We start from the raw sequence: 10507 nt of genomic DNA on the forward strand, positions 1-10507 counted from the left end.
AGCCCTGCTGATGGTGATGGGACCTCCCTGCTTGGCGTGCAGCTCCCTGAAAAGCACACAGTGAAAATTAAAAGGGAAAAGAAAAAAGAAAAAGGAAAAAAACACTTAGTCTAGGATTTAATAACAGGCTTGATTAGAGCAGATAATGGCACACACTGAGAGTTTGTATTAAGCCCTGGCTGGGCTGCTGGCACGTTGGCGGTGTGTAAGGCAGGCTGCAGCAGGGTTCACGGCGAGACCCTGGGGCTGTGCGAGCGCTGGGGGTCCTGCCCCAGGGACAAGGGATGGGAACTGGGCAGCACAAGGAGGCCGTGGGGGCAGCGAGGGGCACAACAGGACGGGGGGGAGCAGCAGGAGCTGGGCACCAGCTGGGATTTTTTTGGGAGAGCATCCCAGGGCAGAGCAAAGCCCCTTTAGGGCCAGGTCCTGCGGAGCACCCGTGGTGGCTTCTCACTAGGTGGCACCAGACACCAGCGCTGAGGAGGGTGTGCTGGGGGACCCCAAGGTGAGCGGGGTGGCCCCTGGGACCAGCTGGGGAAGGATGGATGGAGAGGCAGGGAAAAAGCACTGCATCGCCCCGAGCTGCTGCGTAACAGGGACAAGGGCTGGTCTACAAGGCACAAGCTGTCCCTGGCGTGCTTTGTGCACCCTGATAAAGAGGGAGCTTGGCCCCGCTCAAACCCTGAGCCGAGGTGAAAGGGTGCCGCTGGCCATCCCTGGGAAAAACAAACCAGGGAGGGGGGAAATGGCAGCACCATCCTGCAGCCCCCTGAGCACTGCCCAGGCCCTTTCCACGTGGGGCAGTCAGGGGGTGTGCTGGGGACTGCTCCATAGGGGCTGCAATAGTAGCAGGTTTCAGACGTTTCCCCTATGGACACAGCTCTATCAGCTCCCCCAGAGGGATTTTTTTTTTTTCCACCCCACTTTTCAGTCGCCGGATCCCCCTCTGCTCCTTGGTGTTTTCTCCTCCCGGAGGTGCAGCTCCAAGCACTGCCTTGGCCAGACCCTGTCCGGCCCCACACTGTCCTCTCCCCCCCCCCCCCAGCCGCAGCTGAACTCCTAAAGATTGCTCTAAAACTGCTCCAGTGCTTCTATTTCCCGTCGACAGTGTTCAGCTGTTGGTGCACAGCCCAGAAGGTCTATTTGGGTTGGCCAAATCCTTCCCCAGTTGTTTAACAAATGACTTTACAAAGAGCTACATGTAGCCACAGGATCGTTAGAGAGCTGGGCAATAATTAACAGCTATCCGTGAGTTAAAGGCCGGTTACCAGGGCACGTGGAGACACGATAAGGGCCGTCAGAGCGGGGACGGGCATGGCGAGATGCCCGCAGAGGGGCTCCAGGGACAGGGCAATGGCAGGGACCACACGGGGCACAGAGGGGTGATGCTTGTGCTTTTCCTGGTCCTTGCCCTGCCTGGGTACAAAACCAGGGGCAGCCCCGGGCTGTGTTTGCAGGACCACGGGATGACCAGGGGCTGTGCACATGGCTGGGGGGTGCCTTCCCCCCCAGGACATCCCCCGCACCTGCTTCCAGCACAGCCCTGGGCTCTGCCTGCAGCAAGGATCCCTTTGGGAAGCGTTGCACAAGGTGAGGGGACGTTAGCCCGCTGGTGGGATGTGGGGCAACTGCCCATTGCCCAAGAGCACCCGCAGGAAACAGCTGTGCCTGGGGCAGGGGTGCACACGCCTTGTGCAGGGGGGGGATCTTTGCCTCTCCCCAGCAAACCCCCAGAAGAGATCATTGCAGGGCCCCCGTGAAGGCTTCTCCTGGAGCAGTGTACCTGTGCAGGAGCGGGCAGCCCCCCCCCCCAGGATCAGTTCCTCTCGTTTTGCCCCCCGGCCCCAGGTGCAGCCGCACAGGGCGGTTGTGCAAGGCAGGACCAGCTTTTTGAGCAACAGCACCATCCCATCCGCGTCTTGTGCAAAAGGCTTCCGGAAAACACAGGGGGAAAAGGCACAAACATTGGCACCCCCCCAGCCTGCTTTCCACCCCCATCCTCCCCCAGGAATTTAAGTGCCAGCATCCCCCAGGGACCACACACATCTCCCAGGGGACGCGGCAGCATGAGGTCCGTGGCAGCCCTCCTCCTCCTGGGGATGCTCATCGCCTGGATGGAGCTGCCAGCAGGTATGGGGCATCCTAGCAGGGAGGAGAGGTGTCCAAGGGGACAGGGTGGCACCCGGCCTGCGCATCAGGAGGGCACAAAGCTCTCTGGGGACCCTCCTGGGCTGCAGCCCCCTCGCCTTGCAGGCACCGCCTGGTCCTGCCCGCGCATCCGCATCACCTGCGCCAGGCCCAACCCTCCGAACGCGTGCGACAGCAACTGGCAGTGCCCCCGCCACCAGAAGTGCTGCCAGGGCCCCTGCGGGAGGAGATGCCTCTCACGCCCGCCCAATGTCCCCGCGTCCCACGGTACCGTCCCCTCGGAGCCACCTGCTCAGCGCTGGGGGCCGCGGTGGCCGTGGCTCTGGGCAGGGAGGTGGCTGTGGCTTTCAGGGCTGGGGGTGGCCCAGGTGCTCTCTCTCAGCCCCCCTCTCTCTCTCTCCCTTTCCCCAGCGTGAGGTCCCAGCACAGACCGAGGGGCTTCTCCGGCTTCTCCGGACCTCCCCGGCTGCAGGACCGGCTGCCACACGATGCTACCTGCTGTCTGCTCGCCCTCTCCCTTCCCTTCCCCGCTGCTGTTACAAATAAAGGAGCTTGTCCCAGGAGTGCTCGTGGTGTGCGTCTCCCGCTCCTGCCCCTCTTCAGGCCCACCGTGGTGCACGTTCCCACTGCTGCTTCCTCCCCAGGATTTGTGCCAGGGGAAGAGGAGGAAACCTTCTGGACCCAGCACGTGCTTAGGGGCTGCCTGGGGGCAGCAAACCCCTCCCGAGGCACACACACCCCGAGAGGAGGGTTGGAGGGGCTGCAGCGAGACCCGATGGGACACGTCAGGGACCTCCCAGCAGGCTGAAGGGATGCGGGTGGGCAGCGTGTCCCCTGGGGCACCCGAGCTGGGCAGGGCGGTGGGACAGGGAACAGGACCCCCTGCGGGTACCCAGCACCTAGGGAGGGCTTACACAGCCCCATAACCCAGGGATGCTGAGCCCCTCACTGGACCCGAGCTGGCAGGGGAAATTCAGCTGAAGAGAAGTGCCTGGGAGAGCCTCAAGACACGGCAGAGACACAGCCCAAGTTCTGTGACTCCTGCACAGCTGATCGGGGCCAGGCATTCAGGGGGTGCTGAGACAAGTCGGCAGCGTGCAGGCTGCTGCTGTCTGCTGCAGGCACCCCACGAATGACAGGGATGTGCCAACAGCTTGCACGGTGCCCGTGGGGGATAAAAACTCCGGGTGAGCCAGCAGGGGCAGGCAGAAGGAGGGCCAGGGGCTGGGAGCAACCGAACCCAGGTGGGAAATCGGACAGCACTTAGGACCAGCACAGTGTCCTCCCGTGGGGACTTTGCCATCCTTATGACAAAGAGGGAGGGCAGAGCCCCGGCGCTGTCCCCAGGCTGTCCCCGTGGCCGTGCAGGCGTGATGGCACGTGTGGTGGCACGTCCATCAGTCACAGACCGCAGCATCCCTCCTCCGGCAGCGCCAGCCATTATCAGCTATTAAGCAGGCATTTCCATACAGCTGGCTAATTTGATAATGCCGCAATTATCCTGCTTTGTTAACAAGATTAAATTGCTAATTGGTCTGATTAAGCGCCGAGCTGCAGGCACTGGGTGCCTCCAGCAGTGCTGGTGCCCCGGGCCAGCCCAGCCCTCGGTGCCCAGGACAGCTGCTCCTTCGTGGGGGCAGGGGACAGGAGACAGCACAGGAGGGTTCGTTAACCTGTAGGCTGCTGCACGGCACGTGCAGACCTCCATGTGAAGGCTGCAAATGTCTTTCCTCCTGTCCCTGTCACCACTGCCACCCAGCTGGGCAGGGGGACACGGAGAAGGCGGCCAGAGGAGGATGCCTGAGGGTCCCTCAGGGGTTCTTTCTTCTCTGGGGTGCTGCAGGTTAGGAATGAGATAACACAGCAGCCTCAAACACCCACCTGGAGCTGCGGCACAAGCCCCCCTCTCCCCCCCTGGAAGCCCCCACACTGGGGGTGAGGCTCACCTGCACCCCGGGGACAGCCAGCACTGCCCGGCAGGAGCAGGGCGACGCACCCAAATGCTCACAGGGGAGGCATGACCCTGACTGCGGGAAGCAGCTGGCAGCGGGTTTTGCCTGGAAATCCTTCAGATCTGGGTCTCGGGAGAAGGAGGGAATTCCGCCATGCATCCGCCAGCAGACAGCAGGGGAACAGCGCGTCGTGTGCCAGCCAGGAGACGCTTCCCTGCTGGCTCTGCCCCCATCATCTGCTCCCCTGGGGCTAGAGCAGCACGGGGACAGAGCCCTTGGTCCTCTGCCTGGGGCCTGACCACAGCCAGGGGCTCGCAGCTGTGGGACCCTCTCCTGGAAGGAGGCCACCAGGGATGAAGGCTTCACCCAAGGACCCAGGTTTGGGGTAGGACACCCATCGTGTCCCCATGAAGGGCGCAGAGCCTTTAGGCTCCTTTTGCTTGCTGGAGACCTGCCTTTGTCCACCTGCCCTCGGGACACAAGGTGGTGGCCCTGTCACTGCTGGGTGATACCGGGCGGGATCCCAAAGGGAGCACCCAACACTCGCTGCCATCCGCAGGGACAGGACCCCGGGGGCTCCCCAGGGAACTGCCAGCACCGTGCCAGGAGCCGGGCTCTGCACGGGACACCTTGGTCCACCCCAAAATGGAGACAAGGCAGAGGACGGAGAGGGAAGGTCTCACCCCCAGCATACCCCTTGCACACTTGAACATCTTTTTAATATTTTCTTGGAGTGTCCTCCCTGTGTATTTCATGCTCTGGCTCAGCACAGTGGGTGATCAGGGTCTGAATACAGAGCAGCTTGGCGCTCCGGAGCGATGCGAGACCTTTTCAGGAGATGATTCAGACCGGCCTAATAAGAATTACTACAGCTTTGAAAATCTTTGCAAAGGAGGGTTATTTAACTAGCCTGGGCCAGCAGTGGGATGCTGTAGTCCCAGTAGGATGCAGCAATTGCATCAAACCCGTCCGAGGAAAGCCTCTGGGCTGAGCAGATCCATGCTCTGCCCCTGGCCGGGCGCTGAGCGCAGCCCCCGCCTGCTCTGCGCAGAGGCAGTGATGTTTTGGGAGGGAAAATGAGTCAACACCCTTCTGGTCCCCGCATACGAGGAATAAATACACCTCTGCAGAATAGCAGGCCGTCCCCACTGAAGGGCAGCGTAGTTATGAATTCACCCTGTGCCTCAACACGTGGGGTCTTTTCTTTGTTTCTTGGAGCTCAGCTCCCCCGTGGCCAGTCCCGCAGGCTGCAGTCGAGGTGCCCATGGCCAGACCAGAGCTCTCTTGCAGCTGGGGCTCCACAGCATGGTCCGTCTGATGGCACGGGGATGCCTTCATCCTGCTCCAGCCTGCTCCCCTGGCCACGACCACCCTCACTGGCACTGGGGGTGCAAAGCAGTGGGAAGCCTTCGGGACCCTCCCTCGTTCTCTCCTCCCTTAAGTGCTGCCAGGAGCAGCTTCATCCTGGTGCAGAACCAGCTCTGGGGTGGCCGTGCATGTGCCGAGGGGCAGCAGGGCTGTGCCTTGCCCAGCTGAGCCGCTTGGCTCCGTGTCCCCACCGAATCCCCCTGGAAATCCTCACCAGGCTGCTGCCTGCTGGGGCTGCACGCCCAGGAAACCGTCAGATGAAAGCGGAGGCACTTGGTTCCCTGCGCCTCTGCCATCGCTCTGAGCCTCGGCACGGACCCTCTGAGGCTGGTAAGGGATGACCTTGGTACAGAAGCAGGCGTGCAGGTGGCATTTCTCTTTGGCCCTCATGCCAGGGACCTGGGGACTGATCGTCAGGGACATGGCCATCGTGGGGACCTGCCTGCTGCATGTGGCCAGAGCTGCTCAGCCAGGGGGCTCAGAATATTTTGGGGGTACATAGAGTCTCTCCAACACACACAGTGCTATTTTTTGAGGCTACAAGCCCACCCTCAGAAAATCAATACATTAATTAAAAAGCAACGGAATAAAGCTGTGGCAGCCCCCTGTAGCTGGGGGAGACCCCTACATGCCAGCAGCCCCTTGTTCCCCTGCAGCGGGGACCGAAACCTCTTTCCCCTGCAGCCAGCCACGTTGCATGGAGGCTGTAGCGAGAGCTCGGCACGTGGAGGCTGGGCAGTCACGAGGGCAGGAGCCCCCCCAGCCTCCTGCAGCCTCCTGCAGCCCCATCGTGCCCCCAGCCTCCTGCAGCTCCGGAGCCAGACCCGCAGCCCCTCGGCCAGGCACCCCCACCTTTCTGCAGCTAACGGCTTTGGAGCCCCTGAAGGCTCCCACATGGAACAGTGCACAGCCAGGAAAGCATCCCCTGCAGCCCACTGAGCACCAGGGGCCCCCATCCCCTCCCGGGCGCACAGCTCACCAGGACCCCCCCCCCCCCCCGGCCGTCCCCAAAGCTCCCCCCCGGCGGGCAGGGGGCTGTTCACGCAGCCAGGCAGCGCGGATGGGCTCCAGCTGCAGAGGGGAAGCTGTTTCCAAGCTCCTTCGGTAGCATCCTGCAGAGCAGGGCACCGGCAGCAGCACCAGCACCGGGGGATTCCTGCCTCTGCAGCCCTGCCTGTGCCAAGGCGCACGCAGATGCTCCTTCCCCGATGGTTATGTAGGTTAATAGCATGCGATGCGATTGCAAGGCACAGGCAACCGCAAAGCTATGTCAATATTTAGCTTTTACACATTTGGCTAATTAGGGAGCAACCTGTGATTGCCTCCAAAGGAGGCAGGGCTGCGTCGCCCATCTCCCTCCCCCGCTCTGTGCTCCTGGTTCGGATGGGAGAAACGTCGGCTCATTATTTCTGGAGTTCTCGGGCCACAAACGGTCCGTCCCGAAATGCTGCGCCCAGGCGCTGGATGTCAGAAATCATTATCCTAAATAAAGCTCCATGCATGATTCATGAAGCTGGGCTTCACATTAATCAGGGAGAGATGGGAGAAAGCGGAGCAGCGTTGCAGACCGCTGTGCACAGGCAGGCGAACGGGAAGATGAGATTTGGACCTCTGGGGCTAAAATCAGAGGGATGGCGCAAATCAGAGAAACAGCCACGGTCCCCAAACAATCAGAGCCCGTATGAGCAGAGACCAAATGCAGGCAATGGGCCGATGCCCAAGTACCTTTCTGCTTCAGGAGCTGCTGCGACTCGATCACATTAATGAGCGCAGGGCAGCCGGCACCGCGGCTCTGAGCAGCCTCGGAGATGCTCGGCTGCTTTCTGCATTAGCCCTGGTCCGGGCACTGCACTGGGCCAGCACGTGGGACTCACACAGTGATGTCCCAGCTCAGCACTGTATGTCCACTAAAAATAGAAAAAGTTGTTTGTTTGTTTTCTGAAATGTCACGGGGAGGTTCCTGGTCAAGCTGGGTTTCTGCACCGATGCCGCGCTGTGCCCCCGCAATCGGGATCTGCTTGGGACACAAATGCTCCTTCCATTGCTCCAGGGCTCTGGAAGCCAGGGAGATGTGTCATCTCTGAACCTGGATCAGCCTAAAACACAAGCCCTGGGCCCTGACAGTCAAGCAACAAGATAGGGTAGCCCTCGGCATGCCAATGTCGATGGAGGACAACGTGGTGCAGCAGGACGCTGCGTGCATTTTGCAGGAGCGAATGTCTGCTCCAGGCTCATCCCCCGAGCCCTGTCCCTGCATCCCAGACTGTTCTTTTGCCACCACTCCTGGTTAATAAATAAACAAACAAACAAACCCACAAAAACGCAGTGGCAAGCAGCCAGGCCAGCTGTACAGAAGGGGGAGATCCATAGCTGGCATTGTAAAACCTGGGCTCTGAACTGAAAGCAGTGACCCCCATGTCATGGAGGAAGCAGGCAGCACCATCGAGCCCCGCAGCCCGGCTGGGCTGGGACAGGGGTGAGCAGGACGAAAGGGAGCACAGCCCCGGGAGCCACTGCTGTGGGCTGGTAGAAGCCCCTGTGCCCACCCCATCACCAAGCCCACCCCATGGGAACCTCCCCTGGGGTGCCCCAAGGCAGCGCCCATGCAGGACACCAGCCTCGCCATCAGCAGAGGGGTGCTCATCCCACCACTGAGGCACTTCCACTTCTGAAACACCAAGATCAGCGGCAATTTATCAATATACATGGGTCTGGCTGAAATTTTCTATCTTGCCATCCCAGCCTGGCAGTGGCTGACGGGTCCCAAAGTCCCAGGGGGCAGCTCGCTGTCCCCGGGGCCGGTGTGCTGCCCTTGGGCAGCCCGGCGTGCTGTCTGAGCAGGACAGACTGGCTCAGGGAAATGGCATCTCCCTTTATCCTAACCCCGTTATTCTTGTACGGAGAAGCTGGTTTGCAGCTTGTCTCCTTATATCAGGGCTAAACGCTGATGTGTGAGGCTGTGCTATTTCTGGAGGTCGCTGGGTTGCCAGGATTTTCTGTACAGGTGGAACCTGGGGCCACTGCGTGTGATCCCGGTAAGGTGCCTGTGGCCATACTCACAAATTTATCGTGCCTGTGGCCGTACTCCTGAATTTATCGTGCCTTGTTTGACTCTGGCACCAACACCGCAGCAGGATCAGCCCTCGCTGTTCACCTCCCTCTGCGCTGTGTTTTTGGGGATGCGTCCTGGCCGGATCAACCGGGGGCAGAGACAGCGCGGCGGGAGGGAATCAGCACATTGGAGAGTAAAAGATGCTGTAAGACATGGCTGGAGGTGATGTATATCCTCCGGGCATGTAGAAGATCTCCAGACAGTAAATCATTGCTGCTTCCATCCCTCAGCACTGCAGCACCTCCCCGCTCCCCCTCCGGAGGTTCCCTGTCTATGTAAAAAATAGCCACCGCTGCGTTAGGGCTCTCCAAATTCTCTCATGCTTCTGATTATAGCTTTTAAGTTGATCCACAAGCCAAGGTCTCCGGTGAGTTCAGTGAATTTTCATTAATCTTGCCTGGCTTAGGAACCCAGTGGGCTTCGTGAAACTCCAAGCCCAAAGCATTTTAGGCTGTCGGAGCCTGCCACGGTGCCTGCGCTGCGGGGGGACGGGTGGATGCTGGTGGCACATCTGTGGGCTCCGGGGCAGGCTGGGGTCCGGAGGGGCTGCTTGAATTTCCCTGCACTGAGCGGGCTGAAATGCCCCTGCCACAGGCACCCTGTGGCTTTTTGGGGGGAGAAAGGGGGATGTGGAGTGGGACTCTGGAACAAAGGTGTGCTCGGGGCTCCCCTCCCCGTGCAGTGCTTGGGGATGCTCCGGGGAGAGGAAAGCTGCTGGGAGACAGGAGGTGGCAGGGCAAGGGCAAGGGGAAGGGCAAGGGCAAGGAGAAGGGCAAGGGCAAGGGCAAGGGAAGCCCCAGACCTGCTGGCCCAGCCCCTCTTTCCCCAGGGAGACCAAGGCGGCAGCAGCACAGAAAGCTCCAGGAACAGGGAGCATGAAGAGAAACCCAAACGTCATTACCACCAAAGAGCAGGCTTTTTCTTCTGCCCTAATTTAGCTCTTCTTCTCTGGAAATGAAGATTTTTTAAATTCCCTCAGTGCTGGTGTCCCCAGCATCCATCAGGTGCCACTCGCAGCGACCTCCCTGTGCTTGCGGCCACCCTCCCGCCCTCCCACGGGGCAGGTACCAGCGGCTCCATCCCTCTCAGCACACATCCAGGGGCCTTACGAGGGCCCGAAGATTTCCTTTTTAATTAAAGGAGCTCTGCAGGCAAGCTCCACTAATTTATATTTCCCTTTATATTTTAATTTATTGCTACATCAGCTATTAACAACCCAAAAAAAAAAAAAAAAAAAAAAAAGGAGAAGAAGCAAAAAGCAGAAAGGCGCAGAGCTGACACAAGCCGGGCGCCTTTCGGGATGACTCACTGCAGCACCGAGATGGCTGCTGGCTTCCGATTCACCCTGCCTCTGCCTCCAGCCCGCGGCAGGCAGCGAGGCCAGGGGCTGAGAGCCTTCGTCCCTCGTCACCGCGTGGATGGAGGCTTCGCCACGCAGTGATCGGCGGCATCCCCCGCGGGCCTCGGTGGGAGGAGGGCTCCCTCCCAGAGGGGCGGCAGGGGGAAGACGTTGGGAGGAGGAGATGGCGAGGCGTTTCCAGCTGACCTGATTTTTCTGCCTGCTTCCCTCGCCACATCGCTGCGAGTTAGCTCAGGAGTGGCGGCCGTTCGCCCGGAGCCGTGGGTGCGCTGCTGGGTGCCCCGAGAGCACCCCCTGCACTGGGGGAGAGCCTCGGGGCCGGACCCCAGTTTTCTGCCCTGCCTATCAAGTGCCAAAGCTGGCTAAGGAGGGAACCAGCCCTTTTACAGTCCTTTGTGCAGCAAGGGGAGAATTCACTCGGGTACCATTTATGCTGCAGCAAAGCCACCCCTGGAAGGACGCGGTGACACCAGCACGAGCCTGGGCGAGGCCAGAAGGTGACCTGGGCTCTGCAGCCACCCCCAGGGCTTTGGGGCTGCTGCTGGAGGCACAGGGGTGTGGGGACAC

The 10507-nt window shown here is 60.5% G+C and overlaps 1 protein-coding gene across 1 annotated transcript; it reads left to right on the plus strand.

Annotated features, from left to right (window-relative positions):
• Nucleotides 1-1343: 1343 nt before the first annotated feature.
• On the plus strand, nt 1344-2712 carry LOC118176736 (caltrin-like protein 2). Its single transcript, XM_035343927.1, has 4 exons — nt 1344-1590; nt 1844-2130; nt 2254-2415; nt 2560-2712. Exons 2-4 carry the CDS (start codon nt 2067-2069, stop codon nt 2562-2564), a joined length of 231 nt encoding a protein of 76 aa, XP_035199818.1. The 5' UTR covers nt 1344-1590; nt 1844-2066; the 3' UTR covers nt 2565-2712.
• The last annotated feature ends 7795 nt before the right edge of the window (nt 2713-10507 follow it).

Source organism: Oxyura jamaicensis, chromosome 20 (genome assembly GCF_011077185.1).
Source record: "Oxyura jamaicensis isolate SHBP4307 breed ruddy duck chromosome 20, BPBGC_Ojam_1.0, whole genome shotgun sequence".
In the NCBI taxonomy this organism is placed as follows: domain Eukaryota; kingdom Metazoa; phylum Chordata; class Aves; order Anseriformes; family Anatidae; genus Oxyura; species Oxyura jamaicensis.